The sequence below is a fragment of the Ahaetulla prasina genome, chromosome 7, assembly GCF_028640845.1.
Source record: "Ahaetulla prasina isolate Xishuangbanna chromosome 7, ASM2864084v1, whole genome shotgun sequence".
NCBI lineage: Eukaryota > Metazoa > Chordata > Lepidosauria > Squamata > Colubridae > Ahaetulla > Ahaetulla prasina.
The window spans coordinates 76,073,124-76,093,072 of NC_080545.1; the positions used below are offsets into that span (position 1 = coordinate 76,073,124).

The 19,949-nt window shown below is 37.8% G+C and overlaps 1 protein-coding gene across 13 annotated transcripts in view; it reads right to left on the minus strand.

Annotated features, from left to right (window-relative positions):
* Positions 1 to 19,949, minus strand: part of MYBPC1 (myosin binding protein C1) — a 120,457-nt gene that overhangs the window by 70,528 nt on the left and 29,980 nt on the right. For 3 of the 13 annotated variants that reach the window (XM_058189580.1, XM_058189573.1, XM_058189581.1), the window contains exons 2-8: positions 13,016 to 13,051; positions 12,032 to 12,073; positions 8,308 to 8,340; positions 7,911 to 7,934; positions 6,207 to 6,242; positions 3,908 to 3,994; positions 785 to 933 (exon numbers count right to left, since the gene is read on the minus strand). In XM_058189580.1, the coding sequence (XP_058045563.1) occupies positions 785 to 933; positions 3,908 to 3,994; positions 6,207 to 6,242; positions 7,911 to 7,934; positions 8,308 to 8,340; positions 12,032 to 12,073; positions 13,016 to 13,051 (407 nt within the window). The remainder of the gene's footprint in view (positions 1 to 784; positions 934 to 3,907; positions 3,995 to 6,206; positions 6,243 to 7,910; positions 7,935 to 8,307; positions 8,341 to 12,031; positions 12,074 to 13,015; positions 13,052 to 19,949) is intronic. The other 10 variants (XM_058189574.1, XM_058189575.1, XM_058189579.1 and 7 more) reach the window with 10 other exon arrangements.

Sequence of the window (19,949 nt, forward strand, 5' to 3'; positions counted from 1 at the left end):
GTCTTCCAAACTAAATTACAATTACTCTGATTGCAATTCTGTTATAGCTTCTCTTCTTTTTGATCACAGCAATTCTCCATTTCCCGGCACTTTTATGAGCTCACAATTTGCCTGGGACCTATGTCCTACGGATTGAGTCTAAGACAGAGGTATCAAACTCGATTTCAATGAGGGCCACATCAGGGTTGTGTTTGACCTCGGGGGGCGGGGAATGGCCAGGGTAGGTGTGGTCAGCATGACATCACTCATGTCGGGAGGGATGCCTGTGGTGGTCCAAGTGCTCTGCCAATGAAACTGGGCTCCCGAGCTCCATTTTCAGCTCTGACAGCCTCCTGCAATCCTCTGCCAGCAAAAATGGAGCTCCATTTTTGCTGGCAGAGACCCCATGGGCTGATCCTTTGCAGTTTCCAGGGCAGTCCCGTGGGCCAGATCTAAGCACCACATGGGCCGGATCCAGCCCCCGGGCCTTGAGTTTGACACCCCTGGTCCAAGACAATCCATAACTGTATAATCACAAGAATCACTTTGATCAATAAATCCCATATCATCTTTCTATTTTTCCAAGCATGTGATTTTAGACAAATGCTCCCACCCACCACCATTAAATTGTTTTTTTTAGGGGTATGTTTGTTGTGGTGCTAACATTTGCAGATTAGCAGAATTACAAATGAAAATTTGGTCCAAAACTTGACGATATTTTTTTTTTAAAAAGTGAATATATTTTGAATGGTATACTTTGAAAAAGGTCCTCTCTCTCTCTCTCTCTCTATATATATATATATACCTTGGTTTGTCGCTCAAATGTTTCTTTTAATTGAAGATGCTTTCCAACTTTGCTTGCCAAGTCCATCCATTTTCCTTTAAACCACTTAATGGTGGGTTTCCGAAGAAGATCCTGAGCTTCTACTTTGGCTATGAATGTGATATTTTGCCCTGAAAACAAGCAAGCCAACCAACATAAATCAAAATAGAATTAATCAATAGGGAATATCTGACACATGTAAATGAGATTTAAATACCAAATTCTAAAGCTGGAAAAACTGAAAGGCACACAGTGGAAAAATGATTCTTAAAAAAAATTGCAGAAAAGGACAAATTAGACTTGTTTAATAAGGGAATAACAAATTCCCTAACAATAAAAATCTTAGACAATAATCTTTGTCAGTGACTGAAACCTCTTATGGACTTTTTGTCATAGCTGGAAAAAAATAAACTTGTTCTTTATGAGATTGATGATTAGAAAGGGCAGAATATGGAATGAAAGCAGATCCTCTATAACTATATGTAGGGAGAATAAAATATAAATGCATTTGTTATAAATAAAACCAGGAGCCACTTCTTTATATTTCATTTTTTTTCTTCCCTGTCTTTTTTCTTTCTTTCTTTCCTTATTTATCTATCTCTTGTCAAGATTGAATCGCTTTGCTTCTTTCAAATCTTAATACTTTTCAATTTGCCAATGAACTGGGGGAGGGACGGGAAATGGAATGTTGAGAATACATGCAGAGATTGTGAGAGCATGGAAACCATCAAGGTCACCGCTGAAGATGCCTGAGAAAGAGATGGATGGTTCCCATAACAAAAGAACATCTCATAATTGGATGATGTGATCATCCAGGGTTAGGAAGAAGGAGAAAGTATTGTTTAACTGGGCAAGTGTTTGGACAGGAAACCAGAGCTGGTTTTGTTTCTTCAGTACCAAAATGGTGCATCCAATAAAGTTATTTTTGGGAATTCAGTTCTCCCGAGAGTGTTTCCTTGTTGTGGGTTTGCTAATCGGACAGTTAACATCTCTATTCTTTTTACTTTACTTACTTTTTTTTGTTTATTTTTTTGTTTTTACTTTGTAAAAAACCACCCCTTTTTAATAATTAAAAAAAGAGACTCAAATACCAAATTATTTATTTCATTTTTTTTGGTATAAAGAATTAATTCAACAGAAGAAAACCAGAGCATGTTATTAAACTATGGCTGGTTTGTTTCATGAGAAATGGGGGGGGAGGGGAGAGAAATGATATCCGGCCCCTGTCATGCTGCCGTTGAAGTCTGAATCTGCGGAAGAAGATGAGCTGGAACAAGAACTGACAGCGAGTGAGAGGGCAGCTCCATTGGCCTTGGAGGAAACTGGGGAAGGGCAGAGTCAGTCCAGGCAAGGCTGTTTGGAATTAGCAAGGCCTGCAGGCAGGGAGGAGAGACAGAGCTCAAACAAGGAGCAAGAACCACCCTCTCCTGATGCAAGGGCTAGGAGAGTTCAGAGAAGCCGGGATCAGTGCAGGCAGAGAAGGCCACGTGCAAGGAGAATGCCACGCCCAGTTTCACCAGGAACACCTGGGGAATGAGACTTAAGGAGACGCCATGGGAAGGGGCATTTGTTGGGAACAAACGCTGAGTTCCTGACGTTTGAACTTGCCAAGAATCCTTGCAATCCTTGTTGGCATTCTGGACTAATTATCTAGATTTTTTTGCTCTCTGAACTCTTTGCCTGGCTCTTGTTTTGCCAAATACGTTTGGGATTCATTGCCAGGCAGCCTGGGTGCTGGCCTGAACTAATTGAAGCTAGAGGCTGTTTGAGGTTTGTGTGGGGGTTTGTTCTCACTCTGCTTTAGGACTTGCCAGTAACGTGGAAGCATATGGGGAGATTTGGAGCAATAAAAGAGTTGTTTGAACTGCCAGCTGTTTGTGTTATCTCTGTGCCATACCCTGGGTCATCACAGTCCCTATCTAAGGATCAGATCATTGCTAAGGATCAGTGAAAAATTCACATGTATAATTTCAACTTTGCGTTTACTTCCAATAACTGGGATGATGGAGGGGGACTTTTGAAGCTACTTAAAAATAACAGATTCACCTTCTTTTAAAGATCTAAGTGAAGCTGCTGCAACACTTCACAAGTTGTTTAGGGGTTTTCTTTAGGATTTCACTTATATTGCTTTCTCCTGCTTCAGAAGTAGTAGAAGAGGCCCCAGAACAACACTGATGTGCCACAATTAGGCAAACTGCATCATTGCTATGCCTCTATGACATGAACATCCCACTTGGCTACAAATATAGCGTACTAAAAATGAAAGGATATGGAAAGAAGAAAAGACATCACAGGAAAAGTAGAGGTAGATAGTCCAGATGTCAGAAAAACAATTGGCTAAAAGAAAATGATCAGCAAGTAACATGAACTTGAGTAGGGCCCAATGTAAAGTTCTTCTCTTAAAGAAAAAAACCACATGCACTAATATAGGATGGGATAACTGTACTGGTGTAAAATGGTTTAGAGAAATAGGAGATTGCAAATTGAATATGGACTAGCAAAGAGATGAGAATGCAATTTGAGGCTGGATCATCAGCAAATTCTGGACACCAGAGTTTAATAACGATGGAGAGAAATTGGTATAGGTTCAGAGAAGGACAATGAAAATAATCAAGGGATTAAAAGATAAATCATATGAAAAGAGATTTAAAGTGATGGTAAATTTAGCCTTGAGAAAATATGCCTGAGAGGAAACATGATAGTCCTCTTACAATGCTGGAAAGGATGTCACCCTGAGGAAGGTCAAGACATGTTCTTCTCATTCTGGGTGTAGGACATGGAAGAATAGCTTCAATTCATGGAAAAGAGATTCTGGTTGAATGTTGGGGTGGGCAAGCTAAGTATATGATTGTATCAGTGCATTATATATTTTTTTTAATTTGAATTTATATCCCGCCCTTCTCCGAAGACTCAGGGCGGCTTACATTGTGTCCACATTATATCCACATTCAGTGACTAGAGGTGCTTGAGCAATGCTACTTCATAATCACAGTGAACTTTATCATGCATACATATGCAATCTAATCCTATAAATGTTTACAGAGAAGTAAGTCCTTTTTTTGCCAGATATCTATGAACAGGTATAAATGTTCTTTTTACACTTACCTACACTAATTGAGCCACCTTTTGGTTTTTCAACAAATAAAATAGATTTCTGCGAATCTTGTTTTTCTCCTTCTTCTGCAGACCATACTAGCACAGGAAACAAGGGAAAATAGCCATTATCAGAATGAATCTATTAATTAAGCAATGCTTACCTAGGATTCTGTTTAATTAATTAATTAAATAAATATTAAGAAATTAATATTACTTCTTAAAAATAGGCATGTCCTCCCTGTCACTGTCTTTCAAGGTAAGATAAGGTTACTAAAGTAAGAAAAGTGTCATACAGAGCACACACTTATGAATGGAGTAGAGTTTTGTACTCGTGATCTGAGCTATAACTGTCAGTTACAGTTTTTATGAGTAGTCTTTACCATTTGAATAGCTTCATTGTTTCAGTAATGAACACGGAATACTTTCTTGTGTTTCAATTCTTAAGACACATAGCATGGTGATCCCATCTCGGTTCTCAGCTGCACCCAACTGTGGAATGAAAATGGAGTCTTGGGAACACCCATGCTAAGGTTCAAAGTAGGCAGATAAGCGAAATTGTATCTATTGAGCTTAAAGAAGTAGAGAACCTAGTGCTGAATGATGGCCAGGTCCCTTGTGTTGTAAATGTTGTACCTTGATGAACGTATCTTTTCTTTTATGTACACTGAGAGCATATGCACCAAGACAAATTCCTTGTGTGTCCAATCACACTTGGCCAATAAAATTCTATTCTATTCTATTCTATTCTATTCTATTCTATTCTATTCTATTCTATTCTATTCTATTCTATTCTATTAGCTAGCTATATAATATTGGGCAACAGTAAATAAGTCTTTCAATTTCTAATCCTTGACCTTGCCTGAGAAAAAAAAATTAATGGGTTTTTTTGCGTAATAAAATCCTCCATATTAATTGCTACAAGAGTTATCCTGCTGGGGAAAGCTGTCTTCCATCCTTTTAGTAGAAGACAAATTTAATATAATTCCTTTTATGCGTAGACATATGTTTGGTATGTACAAGATATGAATCTCTGGATTAGAGTCTAGACAGATGTATGCTACTGGAATCTAATGTAGGATATAGTGCAATAGAAAGTTTCATGTTAATGTATATCTTACGGTCATAGTTTTATGGTCTTGTGGCCAACTTTGTGGGGTTGTGAATATTAATGTCTGAGTCATCTTATGAGGAAAAAGAAAGTAACTTGGAATAGCCATTTTAATAATAATTTAAAAAATCTGCAGAGGAGTAAAGGAATTCCCTTACTCCATACTTTTTATACTCCAATAGATTCTCTTTCCAACATTTGTCTCCCTATATAGATCATGGACAATCAATGTTGATTGTTGCTTATAAACAAGTCTACAAGTATATACCCCCAAAGAGTGATGACTAGATGGACGAATGTACCAAATCTTATCATATTTCAATCTGTATCATATGCATGATATACTACGCTACTTTTTATTGCCAAAGTGTTGCTACTATATGTCATTATCCATCAACAACCAGGCTGCTCTATGTGTTTCTCTGTGAAGGAACTCCTCTTTAGAGATAAATTCCTTCTTTCAGCTATATACTTCAGTAATTTTATAATTCTTAGTCTACAGTTCAATTCTGAGGGAAGAAAAATAATACATCAAAATAGCTCGAGTACATAACTTCTACATGGCATATAATACATTTGATAACCAATTTGAAAGTATAATGCATTTTGCTAAACAAATCAATAAGAAATAGCTCCTCAATTATGAAATATTTTAAAAATGTTTTGTTTTAATATTTCTACCGTAAAAATGAGTTACAGTGGTATATGAATAAAGGTCAGTCTTTAGTTTTTACAAATCCATTTCTTATATCACACCTAAGCTGTACACTAATGCATGGGTCTCCAACCTTGGCAACTTTACGACTTGTGGACTTCAAATCCCAGAATTCCTCAGCCAGCGTGTGCTGGCTGAGGAATTCTGGGAGTTGAAGTCCATAAGTCGTAAAGTTGCAAAAGTTGGAGACCCTTGCAGTAATGTACTACAAAGCTTCATATGATTGGAGGCTTCTAACTTCACTCCTGGAACAAGGGAGAAGAGCCCGTGATCATAAGAAGCTGTCCTTGCACGTTAGGACTTCAGGAACCTTTGAAGCAGATTTTTTATCTATATCTGTAAAAAAAAACCAAGAATAAAAAATTATAATGAGCATAAATCACTTTGCAACTGAAAAAGGAAGCTAAAAAAAAAACTGTTAATAGGCAATGAAAATTGGAATGTTTTGAGTTTTGTCTTCCTCCTTCAGATTTAGCGTATCTCACCTGAGTCCTTTCTCTCTCCAGGTTTATTTGTACCATCTGAAAAGTAAGCATAAACTGGGTGATACCAACATTCAAAAGTTATTATCTTGATTGCTTAATTGACTATGTAGAATTGTGGGCCCTTCATATTTTAAAAGAAAGGAGGAAAATTATAGGTTGCAATGAATTGTTTAAGAGGACAGTGGGAGGTACATCATTTTGTTGAAGCTGAGCAGATGGGGTCTTTGAGCAGCACCTGGTATGATAATGGGTTGAGCAATCCTAGCTGTAGAAAAAAATTCTATTGGTGTTGGTATTATTATTTACTATAAGTTTATTATGGCCACTCACTTCAAAATGCTTTGGATGTTTATTGTAGACAATATTCCCAAATATTCCGAATCTCAACAGAGCAGACGGAACAAAGACAGAGAACAACATAATCTGTTTTGTTTTCTTCTTAAATTTAAAATATGGTCTCTTCAAAATGGACCAATGTTATTTTTTTCATTCCAGGGGCATAGAAGTGTGAGGATTTTCTCTCCTAGTAACTTCAGAGAATGTCCCCTGCTTGCATTTGGGTCGGCGTAGTTGTCAACCTCATGACGTTAAAATGCTGACATAGAATTCATGACAGAGGTGGGTTTCAGCAGGTTCTGACCAGTTCTGGAGAACCGGTAACAGAAATTTTGATAGTTTGGAGAACTGGTAGTAAAAATTCTGACTGGCCCTGCCTCTATTTAATCTCTGCCTCCTGAGTCCCAGTTGATCGCAAGGAAATGGGGATTTTGCAGTAACCTTCCCCTGGAGTTGGGAGGGAATGGAGATTTTACAGTATTCTTTCCCTGGAATGGGGTGGGAAGGGAGAGTTTACTGTATCCTTCCCATGCCACATCCATCAAGCCACATCCACCAAACCATGCCACGCCCACCAAGCTGCACCCATAGAACCATTAGTAAAAAAATTTGAAACCCACCACTGATTCATGACATCGTTGCACCAATAGTGCAATTATTCATGTCTTGATATTTAACACAAGCATACAACTTGCATTATGTTTGATGATACCATGAGACCTAGGTGATCATATGTCCCACGTCTTGCTTCTACCCTGGATGTTTATGCCTACAATAATTTGATTTTTATCCAATCCAGTAGAACTATTTATATTCTCATTAATCAATCCAGTCATAAATTGATAAAGATGACAAAGAAATTATGTATAAATATAACAAATAAATAATTGTTAGACTACTTTTAAAAATCGTCCTTAAGGTATTTTGAAATACATTTCTTCATGAAAAATAGCAGATTTTTATAATGTAGTCTTTCAAAGTCTCTTATTGGGAAGCTCTAGTGAAATCAACTGGGGGAGTTGTTAAAAAATAAATGACTTTACAAAGATATCTGGTTTCTTCAGGATGGAATTGTCTCTGGTTGGGAACAGAAGAATTGAATCTTAATAGGTCTCCATATTTTATCCTAATATTGTGGTGCCACAGTGGTTAGAATGCGGTACTGCAGGCTAACTCACTGCTCTCTGTCAGGAGTTCGATTCTGAACGGCTCAAGGTTGACTCAGACTTCCAACCTTCTGTGGACCCAGATTGTTGGGGGCACATGCTGACTCTGTAAACCGCTTAGAGAGGGCTGTAAAGCAAAAGTGGTATATAAGTCTAAGTGCTATTGCTATCATATAAGATTAAATGCAATAGTCTTCCTAACCTGTTGCTGAAGAATCCTCTTCATCTGTAAAAAAAAAAAATACACAACAGGTAAAATAGAGAATTGTGACAAGAAAAAGCAACAATGTAGTTTAGTAAAAGTGGAGGAAAACAAGAAACCTGTAATAGAAGGAAGGGAAAACCATGATAGCTGGGGAGCTGGTAATGACAAAGGTAAATTTGTGGAGAAAGCTTTATGGGATTGAGCAGTGGTCTACTTTAATGCTTCACACAAAAACAAAAATGGGATAGATAAAGTGTAATCCATTATTAAAACATGAGTTTGAATGGGAGCTTTCAACATGGCTGTGTTTGTTAGACACAAAATACAAAAACTGAGTGGGGAAATGGAATACAAAAAAGTTACAATGAAAATCAAGGTCAACCATAGATCTGACCTGAAGAAGATGTTGTTTCAATGACGTTTCCGTCTGCAAGTAAAATGTGTACCACAGATACATTCATCATCATGATCTTTTGGTTGTGTTTTTTTTTTTTTGAGGTAAAAATAATATAATCAAGAATGAAAAAAAGAACAAAAAATGCTGAATCAAACAATTATTTTTCTTCATTCACATTAAGATACCTATGTAAATATACAAATGGCATGCCTATTATTTCTGTCAAAATTAAGACACAGGGTTGGGTTTGCATAACATGTTACACTAAACTAAGAGGGGTTGGGAAGATCACAGTTTGAATGAATGGAAAGGCGGGGGGGAAGGATAATATATACAGCTTAGCATATTGTGGCTAAAAGGCCATCATGTTTACCCACAATATGGCCAAAATTGTAGAAACCGTTTGGGAAAAGTATTTTTGAAGTTTGATGGCTAACAACACCACTTTTTTTTTTGGCGTTTCAAGATAATCATATTCCATTGCTGGAATGGCCTGGGAATAGCCCAGACCTTAACCCAATTGAAAATCTATGGAGCCGACTAAAGAAACTTGTTAGTCAGAAGCGACCCAGCAATAAAACCCAGTTAATAGAAGCAATCATTCAATCAATCTTGGTTTTACATTATAACAGCTGCAGAACTAAAACACTCGGTTCACTCCATGGGAAGACGTTGTAAGGACGTAATTCATGTTAAAGGTTACCCAACTAAGTATTAACTGACATGATAATTTTTGTATATCTTTTTTTTTCTATCATGATCATTTTTGTATATCTCGTTTTTTCTACATTTTTCATTTTTCTTCTTTATACTGTAACTGCTATTCTAATAGCAAATCCTTCATAAAAGTTTTTGCATTACATCCTTTATTAAATTATCTTTCCATTGATATATAATTTTATGGTACTACTCCAAAAAAGAGTGGTGTTATTAGCTAATTTTAGAAAATACATTTTTCCCAAAAGGTTTCCACAATTTTGGCCACTACTGTAGTATGTTACATGGACTCAGATATTGTACTTGGCTAACCTATACTGTACAGTGTCCAGTATATTGTGTGAACCCAGTCTTATACAATGTTGTATGCATACCTATTAAATTTAGAAGGCTTTTCTTCCAAGTAGAAGATTGCATTTTGACAGAACATTAATTCAGTATTACATTCCTTTCAAAGGAAGAATTAAGCATTAAGATTACTCATCATAAATTAATGGGCCCTAAAACTGAAATCAATTAAAAACAATAATGAGGACTTCATGCAGTAATAATTACTTCTACAATGAGATTAAGAAACATAATGATTACACTATTAAGAAACAGACTAGGAGTGACATGATAGCATTGATTCAATAGCTAAGGGATGCCACAAAGAAGAAGAAAGTCAACCTATTTTCTAAAGCATCTTAAGGCAGGACAAGAAGCAATGGATGGAAACTAATCAAGGTGGGAAACAACCTAGAACTAAGGAGAAATTTCCTGACCGTTAGAACAATTAATCAGTGAAATGACTTGCCTCCAGAAATTGTTGGTGTTCCAATACTGGAGGTTTTTAGGAAGAGATTGGACTATAACCATCTGGGAATATCTGTGTGTGTGTGTTAAAAAAAAAAGTAAATATGGCAGGGTAAATATGTGATTGAAGTTCGCCTCTTTTTTAAAATTGTGTTGCACTGAGACATACATTTAAAAGAGGCAGAGCTTCAATCACATGGTCAAAGCTCCCATTTTGATGTCTCATGTACAGCGCACTGATCCCCTTTAAGTGCCCACTCTCAGGCAGAAATAAATGAAGTATTTGTTCCTCCCAATGTTTCAAAGTTGTTCTTTCCAGTTCTCAGCTGTTGCTTCCAGTTCTCATTACAAAGGAACGAAGCCTGAAGCACACCTTTGCTGAGGAACAGGCCCAGAAAATAGACTTCTCAGTGGTACTGATGTTAACCAACTGCCTGTCAATCAAAAGCATGAAAAAAAAGCAAGAAGAAGACAGATGCTATGTTAGAAATCTTCATCACTTTAAATAAAGAGCTGAAAATTTAGAAATCTAATTGTCAGGTTTTGGAGTATTGATATTTATTAGAAATAATAGGAAAAAGAGAGAAATGTTGATACAATTGAAATCCAGTCAGTCAAGGATGCTACCATAAGGCTACAATATTTTGTGGGATTCATTACTATTTTGTTGAGAGATCTGAGATCTGAGAAACTGGACAATCTGAATCCAAACTATTACTGTGGCTCAAACATTATTCTTTAAAAATATGTATGTGTCTTTAATCATATCTCAATTTCTTTTAAAATTACGGATTATTTGACTTTTAAAAAATCCTTTCCCTTAACTGCACATTTGATCAGTATTTTCCTCAGCGTGTGTTGTCATAACGTGTGTGCTACACATAAAAAGTAGAATAAAACAAAAAATGTAATAAAGAAATACGTGTTTTCCCGAAAATAAGACCCTGTCTTATATTTTTTTGAACCCCAAAATAAGCGCTTGGCCTTATTTTCAGGGAGGTCTTATTATTTTGGGGCATGTGGAGCAAGACGGGGCTCATCTTGCCATCTTACCTGATTTCCAGCTCTGTCTCCCTAACTCTAACCAGAGGAAGTGGCGGGGACCAGCTGCGCATGCGTTTAAATATTTTCAGTAAGGGCTAATTTTTGCGTAGGGCTTTATTTTAGTGCAAAAGCCCGATTGGGCTTATTACCAGGGGATGTCTTATTTTCGGGGAAACAGAGTAACAAATGTAGAAATACACCCAGTGATTCTAGTATTTCTCCTAATGGTCTGTGTATATATACCTTTACTGCAATGGCTATTAAAAGAATATAGTATAAAAGAAGGAAAAGGACAACTTGTTTAGCATTTATAAAATGTAAGGCAGTTGAAAACTGGGATGGAATTTTTTTCTCTGCTCCCTTTCCATATCTGTCATGGTTGCTCCAACTTTAAAATAGTAAAAGTATTCTAGAAAGCAAGAGAGATATTGTAGACAGATTTCATAGGAACTGCAATCACTCTCTCCCATGTGCTGACAAGTAGAACCAGGCTAGAATAAGCTAAAATAAAATAACAGAGTGGTCATTAGATAGCTGGATACCTGATGGAATTTAGAGAATATTAGTAAATTAATATTAGTATTCCAAGTTATAGGAGTATTGTAGTTGCTATATTTTCTGGAAAAAAGGATGTTAATAAATGCGTGTTAGGGAATAAAATATATGAGAAATATTTATACATATATTGTATATTGCATATTTCTACAAACAATTGCTGTGTGTGTGTGTGTGTGTGTGTACCCAAATGTTGAATAAGGCTGGAATTACATCTTTTAATAATCTTATTCTAGACAACTTGTGACATTTTATGTCACTGAAGCTTTTCCGAGTAGATATAATGTATAGTATAATAATCCAGTATTAAGATGTTTAATTATAAATGTCTACAGATTACTTTACCCAGAAAAGTGGAATGTATTCTTTCTTTTAAAAAGTGCACACAATGGACCAAATCAACTAATAAAGGAAAAGGGAGAAAAGGACAGTGAGTCTTTGACTCTGAAATATGCACAAAAATAATCCAGGAAGGTATATAGTTAATTATATTTTTAAAAGAAATGAAATTCAAATCCAGTAGGGGACGGGACTGAACAAGAAAGAACAGAAACGTAATCTACCTGAACTGCACAATCTTATCTAGCTTTTGAAGAATATGTGTACTCACCTTTTTCTGGGGGATTTCCAGGTTCCTGAGCGTTGGTTTCTACTATATAGGAAACAGAAGCACATTTTTAAAAGAAACACCCTGTTCATAAATATTGTGTATGTTTCAGCTACTAGTGTTAACATTGTATTAACATTTTAAATGTGTAAACTAAACTATTGGGATACTCCATAGCAATATTACAAATAACTTGAATACCTTTACATAGCATAAAACTGGATCTTTACATGTATTGTTTTTGTTTATTTTAAAAAACCCACTTGTTAGCATGCAATCGCCTAAGGATTGGAATGGCATCTATTTACATATGTTGAGTTACAGATTCCATCAGTCTGCACTTAAAACATGGGTACTTGCGCAGGAGATGAAATAATGCAATGGAATCTGCTAACAATAGTTACAAGAAAAACCTTTATTTAGAATATGATCAGAGTAATCGATAGAGGTGAAGAAAAATGTGGAAGACTGGATTTGCTTCATGTATTAAAATAGAACTATGATGGCTTATTTTATAAATAAACCTCCGTTATTTTCCCAAGAATACCACAGCAATTGTTTGGTATCCTTGATTGATCTTGGAAAAACTAAGCAAGGCCCGTATAGGTTACTATTTGAACGAAGGACTACCAGCAAATCCATGTAGATATATATCGCAAAAGATGCTGCTGAAAAACAGTATGGATGTGTCCTTGTAGTCAACAGAAACTCAGATTCTCAGAAACTCAACAACACAAAAAAAATATTAATGTGTGGTAAAGCAGGTTTAAAGTTCTAATCACTTCTTTATGTTCCTAATGAGACCTTTACAAAAAAAACTCATTCTTCTGTTTTAACAAACTTACAGTAGATAGATAGATAGATAGATAGATAGATAGATAGATAGATAGATAGATAGATAGATAGATAGATAGATAGATAGATAGATAGATAGGCAGGCAGACAGGCAGGCAGACAGACAGACAGACAGACCAATATTTTACTAACCTGGAGGAGGAGGTGCACTTTCTTTTACTGGTATATCTGAAAAGGTTAAAAGAAAGATATTTATAACATTCTGAAAGAAAAGAAATATACACAATGATGCTTCTGTTTACTGTATAGCAATATACTCAAAAGATTTTAGTAATAATTTATGTCTGGAACTCTGCACTTTGATATGGCCCAAGGGCTAATCAATAAAGTAAAGTGAATAACTGCATAGTAACATAAATTCTGCATTATGACAGTTTTAAAAATCACATCACATTGTTCTTATTATAAATATGTATACAACTGGGCTCTATTTGCATATAGTAGCCTATTACATTATGGTGCATTATGTCAGGAGGTTTTTGTTAAAAGCAAATTACTAGAAAGTTTCCCTTTTTTTTTCTATAATAAACAGCTATTATTATTACGAGGTCAACGTTAATGCACAATATTGTGCAAAGATTATCCCCAAAATGCTGACAATCCATATTGCCTCCAAGTCTTGAAAAATTGGTTACAAAACAACTAAAAATATCTTTTTCTCCAAGCAAAACTAGGATTGGCAGCAGGGTTGGGTCCGGCATTTTTTCATGTAGCCTCTGGTCTGATTTCACACAACTTCAGTCTAATTTCCAATCTGCTGTGAAGGAAGCCAGTGCAGACACACAGACAGCAGTCTGACTTCTGTTCTTCCCATACAGTCCATAGTTTGGTGTGTGTGTGAGAGAGAGAGGAAATGTTATTGGAAAGGAGAATAGGATAGGGGATTTTAGAGAATAATTATCCCCACCTCTTTTAACTGTGAATTTGAGGAAACTCCAAAATATTTTTTTTATTTTTTTTTATTTATTTTGTCACAACAGTATACACAAGCATCAACATAAAACAACAACACATCATATAAGCATATATATGAGCAAAAGTATGCAACAACTATATTAATTTGATATAATGAAAGAAAACAATAGGGCAGGAACTGTAGGCACGTTTGTGCTCTTATGCACGCCCCTTATAGTCCTCTTAGGAATGGGGTGAGGTCAATGGTAGACAGTTTTTGGTTAAAGCTTTTGGGATTTTGAGAAGAAACCACAGAGTCAGGTAGTGTGTTCCAAGCGTTAACAACTCTGTTACAAAAGTCATATTTTCTGCAATCAAGATTGAAGCGGTTAACATTAAGTTTAAATCTATTGTTTGCTCTTGTATTATTGCGATTGAAGCTAAAGTAAGGAAAGACATTGCAATAGATGATTCTATGTGTTAAACACAGGTCTTGTCGGAGTCGGCGGAGTTCTAAGTTTTCTAATCCCAGGATTTCAAGCCTGGTGGTATAAGGTATTTTGTTGTTTTCAGAGGAGCGGAGAACTCTTGTAAAATATTTCTGGACACGTTCAATTGTATTAATGTCAGAGATGTGGTATGGGTTCCAGACAGGTGAGCTGTATTCAAGAATAGGTCTAGCAAATGTTTCGTATGCTCTGGTTAGTAATGTAGAGTTTTTGGAAAAGAAGCTACACAAAATTAGTTTTACAACTCTTAGAGCCTTTTTTGCTATGTAGTTGCAGTGGGCTTTGGCACTTAGGTCATTTGATATGAGAACTCCAAGATCTTTAACAGGGTGGGGGTCATCTGTTAGGTAATGTCCATCAAGTTTGTACTTAGTGTTTGGGTTCTTTTTTCCAATATGTAAGACTGAGCATTTGCTGGTTGAGATTTGGAGTTGCCAAGTTTTAGACCAATCGGATACAAAGTCAAGGTCTTTTTGAAGGGTAGTAGTATTGTTGGTGGTGTTAAATAATTTGGCATCGTCAGCAAAGAGAACACAATAGCTTGAGATAAGGTCACAGAGATCATTTATGTATAGTATGAAGAGCGTTGGTCCAAGAACGCTGCCTTGAGGAACGCCACTTTTGACAGGAACAGGATTTGATAGAGCATTGCCAATTTTGACCACTTGTCTGTTTGATAGGAAAGCAGTTATCCAATTGTGAAGAGTTCCTGAAATGCTGTAGGATTTTAGTTTTAGGAGAAGTTTATCATGAACTACTGAGTCAAAAGCTTTGCAGAAGTCTATGTAGATTGCATCTATTGCTTTGCCTTGATCAAGATTAGTAGTCCATATGTTTTTGCAGTGGAGAAGTTGTAAGTTACATGATAATTTTTTTCTGAAACCAAATTGTTTATTAGAGAGTAGGTTGTTTGTTTCGAGGTGGGGGGTAATGTAATGTAATGTAAGGTGGAGGGTAATGTAATGTAAGGTGGAGGGTAATGGAGGGTAATATTTCCCCAACAGGGAAAAAAAAGCCCCTAATTTACAAAACTAAACTTCTATTAACCATTGGTTTCATCAACAGATCATTGAACAACTGGCTTTGGGACTGCAGAGTTTGCACACTTGACTGTGTCCTTATATTAGAACATTTAATCCTACCGAGACGACTTTAGTTACTGAGAGTCTGCAATAGATTTTTAGGTGGGAGACAACAGGGATGGTTGGTATGAGGGCCTTGTCTTACATAGCATCCTAAGAATTCCCGCAGGCTCAACTGAACATGGAATACAACTCAACTGCCTAGAGGCTTAATTTTGCTTTACCCACATGGAAGGGTATTTCATGCATGTCAGTGTATTTTAAATAGGACCCTTCTTGAATGTGTTGCATTATCCTACTGCAATCCTATGGTGCTCCAGATGTTGTTAAAGTACAATTCTCAGCTTTCCTCCTATTCGCCAAGTTAGATGAGGCTGCTGTGTAATGCCCAGAAGGCCATGGGAGATCTACAACTATTTTACTAGCATTTACTAAGAGCCCACTGACATTTAACGGTAGTAATGCAGTTTCTTCACATGCTGTTTGAGAGACAAAAATTAGGGACTTCCAATTATCCTCACCTAAATTGTATACAGTAGTCCTCACCCTACAACATTTGTTTAGTGACTGCTTGAAGGTACATTGGGAAAAAAGTGACTTTTGACCAGTTGTTCTGACCCAGCTCCTAAACACGACAAGCACTCTGTATTTAACTAAACGTTCCTTTCATTAGGTGTGCCAGCAGTCCCGGCAAAGACTCTGTCTCTCTCTCACACACACACAGCAGGCTAACAAGTGGCTGACGGACGGGGAAATGAATAGTTGTCTGCCACACCTATTCATCTCTACCCCCTGCCTTTTATCCCCAGAGCTAGGGTGGGGCTTAGCTAGCAGTGGTGGCTCTTCTGTCCCAAGGACCGGCCCATAGATTCCCGTTGCTTTTCTCTTCTCCGCCTTCTGTGTATCCGTATTGGACCCAGCTGTTCCTCCTCTTCCTCATCAGCCACCTTCAAAACTGGGGGCTATCAGCTCTCCAACTGAGGGCTGATGGAGGGCCCAGTCTCCACCTCTGTATCTCTGCAAGCTCCATTCCCTCTTTCCCCACGGAGCTCTCGGGTTGCCTTGATGTTGGCCCCGACTTAAACACCACCTCATCTGATTTGGCTGCTGGAGGGGCCGGTGGCCGACAGGCCACAACACCGATACTCACACATCTGTTGCAGTTTCCCCACAGTCACATGATCAAAATTTAGGTGCTTGGCAACTAGAATATATTTACAATGGTTGCAGCATCCCATGGTCCTGATTTGTAATTTGTGAATTTCCCAGCCAGCTTCTGACATGAGAAATCAATGGGGGAAGCTGCTTAATGACTGCATGATTCCATTAGCAACTGCAGGGATTCACTTAACAACCTTGGTAAAAAAAGATCATAAAATAGGGTGCAATTCACTTGACAACCATCTTGCTTAGCAACCAAAACTCTGTTTACAATTCTGGTTGTAAATTACAGACTATCTGAATGTGGCTGTGGCTGTGGCCATGACAAAGAAAACAAATGTCTAGGTGCTTTAAATCAGGGGTATCCAACCTTGGCAGCTTTAAGTCTGGCGGGCTTCAACTCCCTTTGCTGGCTGGGGGATTCTGGAAGTTGAAGTTCACCAGGCTTAAAGTTGCCAGGGTTGGAGACCCTGATTTAAATAGCTGTTTCTTAGAACTGATTGTAGTACTTCTAGCCAGAATACAGATAGTCCTTGATTTACAAACATTCATTTAGTGACCATTCAAAATTACAAGAGCACTGAAAAAAGTGACTAATGACCATTTTCACACTTACAACCGTTGCAATATCCCCATGGTCATGTGATCAGAACTTAGATGCTTGGCAACTGTTTCATATTTATGACGGTTGTCCTAAATATGAACCAGTCTTTTGTGACCTTCTGACAAACAATGTTAATGGGGAAGCCAGGTTCCCTTAACAACCATGTTACTAACTTAACAACTGTGGCAAGAAAGGTCGTAAAATGAGACAAAACTCACTTAACAACTGTCTCACTCAGCAACAGACATTTTGTCTGGCTCAGTTGTGGTTGTAAGTCAAGGATTAGCTGTAGAGTCCACCTTGATATAAATCTAGGTGGTAACTATAATCTGACGTGAGGCATTTGTGTGAAACTATAAGGAAACAATGACCTTAATGCTATTGCCTTTATCTTGCATGCAAGTGGGAAACTACCATTGTTTCCGTTAACTAAAAAATGATAAAGTCCTGAAAAATGTCAGGACTGGTTCAAAAGAGACAGAAGAGTTAAGAGGATGAAATTTCTTTGTAATGCTTAGAGATTATTTTAAATCACAACAACTGAAGTCCGAGTGGAATGAATCCTGCAATGTAAGAAAAGGCCAACCAAGTCCAGGGAGAGGACCACAACTCTAATAAAGGAGACTTCCTTCAGAAATTGGAAAACCCAAAAGGTCCAGTGTTGGAGAACTTTTTCGGCACCGAATGCCGAAACGGGATGCGCGCATGCCGGAAACCGGAAGAGCAGCCGCCTGGTGCGCATGCATGTGCTAGGAAAATGATCTTCCGGTTTCCGGGATGCATATGCACACCGACCACCTGGTCTTCCTATTTCTGGCGTGCATGTGTGCACAAAGACAGGGTGGCTGGTGCGCATGCGCACACCGGAAACTGGAATATCAGCTTCCCAGCATGCACATGCACACCGGGTGGCTGATCTTCTGGTTTTTGGTGCTCCTGCGCACGTGAAAGCCAGTTGGCCAGCACGCCGGAACCAGAAAGAGCAACAGCCGATGGCTTGGGTGTCCGGAGAGATAGCTCTGTGTGCCACTCTGACACATGTGCCATAGGTTCACCATCACAGGTGTAGGGTGATCATAAGGAAGAAGAAGTTGAGGAGGTTACAATCATCAATCAATCAGAACTTTTTTTGCATTCTATTCAATGCAGAAAACCAGTCAAAAAAAAAAAGCAGGTGATTTGTTAGATGGCAAAGGAGGAATAAGGATACTGTGGAATTGATGAAAAACTGAATGAATTCTTGGCCTCTGTATTTTCTACAGAAGGTATAGGAGAATGTCTCCGATTGAGAGAAGCCAGTTGAGGTAACAAGAGAAGATATTCTGGGACCCCTTGAGAGACTGTACAGTAATAAATGGCTGAACTCTGATGACATCCACCCAAGAGTTTTTAAAGGCCTCAGTTGTGAAATCGCTGACCCCTTTATAAAATATGTAATTTATCCCTTACATTGGGCTCACTAGGAGAGAACTGGAAGGTAGCCAGCCATGACACCAGTTTTTAAAAATAGACCCAAAGGAGAGGTAGGAAATTATAGACCAATCAGTTTAATGTCTACTCCATGATTGGTACTAATCAAAGAAAAAATACTAAATACAGAGGGGGAAAATTTACATGGATTCTGCAGAGCTAAATCCCATCTCCCCAATAGTTTAGAGGTGTTTTTTTTTGAGGATATCTGCTGGTACATGGATGAAAGAAAAAGGCACAGTCAATCAGAGGTGGGTTTCACATATTCTTACCACCGGTTCACCCCACGCGCGCATGCTCTGTTTGTGTGTGTGTGTATGCTTTCTGCACATGCACCCAATCTTCCACACATGTGCTTTGCTTATATGTGTGCCTTCCATGCATGTGCCCGGCCTCGAAAACATGGCTAAATAGGATGGCATTACGCCGGGGAGGGGGGAGCAGGAGCGGGGGCAGGCCCACCTGCAGTCGCCGCTACCAGTTCACCTGAACCAGTCCAAACCGGCTGAATACCACCTCTGCAGTCGATGCTAGGAATTATTTGAAAAGAGGTTGAAAATAAAATGCTCAACTTAATAATACTCTCAGATAACCCCTTTTACATTTCCATCTGAAAAACTGTATACAGTTCTGATTTGAAAAAGAAAGGGTTTAACTGAGCATGAAATAAGTTCATCTAAAATTATCAAGCAGCTCAATCACTTTCCTATGAGAAAGAGCAAGGATGTTTGTCTTTAGCTTCAAAAAAGCCATGACACAGGTGGGGATTTGATCAAGTTCTCCAAAATTATGCAAAGTATGGTGAAATCAAGACCAATGAACCTTAGAAAGGCAGAGCAGTCAAAACACAGCATCATTAATCTGTGGGAATATACCACTCCAAGGGAAGGCAATGGCCACAGTGATTTAGATGGCTTAGAAAGGAATTGAATACTTTTATGGAAAGGGTCTATTAATAGCAATTAGGTTTTAAGATTGAATCGGAGGTGGGTTTCAGCAGGTTCTGACCAGTTCTGGAGAACTGGTAGTGGAAATTTTGAGTTGTTCAGAGAACCACAGTATCAACAGTAGAAACCTTCAAATGTCTAGGTTCTACCATATCGCAAGATCTAAAATGGACAGCTAACATCAAAAACATCATCAAAAAAGGACAGCAAAGAATGTTCTTTCTGCGCCAACTCAGAAAGCTCAAACTGCCCAAGGAGCTCCTGATCCAGTTCTTACAGAGGCATTATTGAGTCTGTCATTTGCACCTCTATAACTGTCTGGTTTGGTTCTGCAACCCAACAAGACAGACACAGACTTCAGAAGATAATCAGAACTGCAGAAAAAATAATTGCTACCAA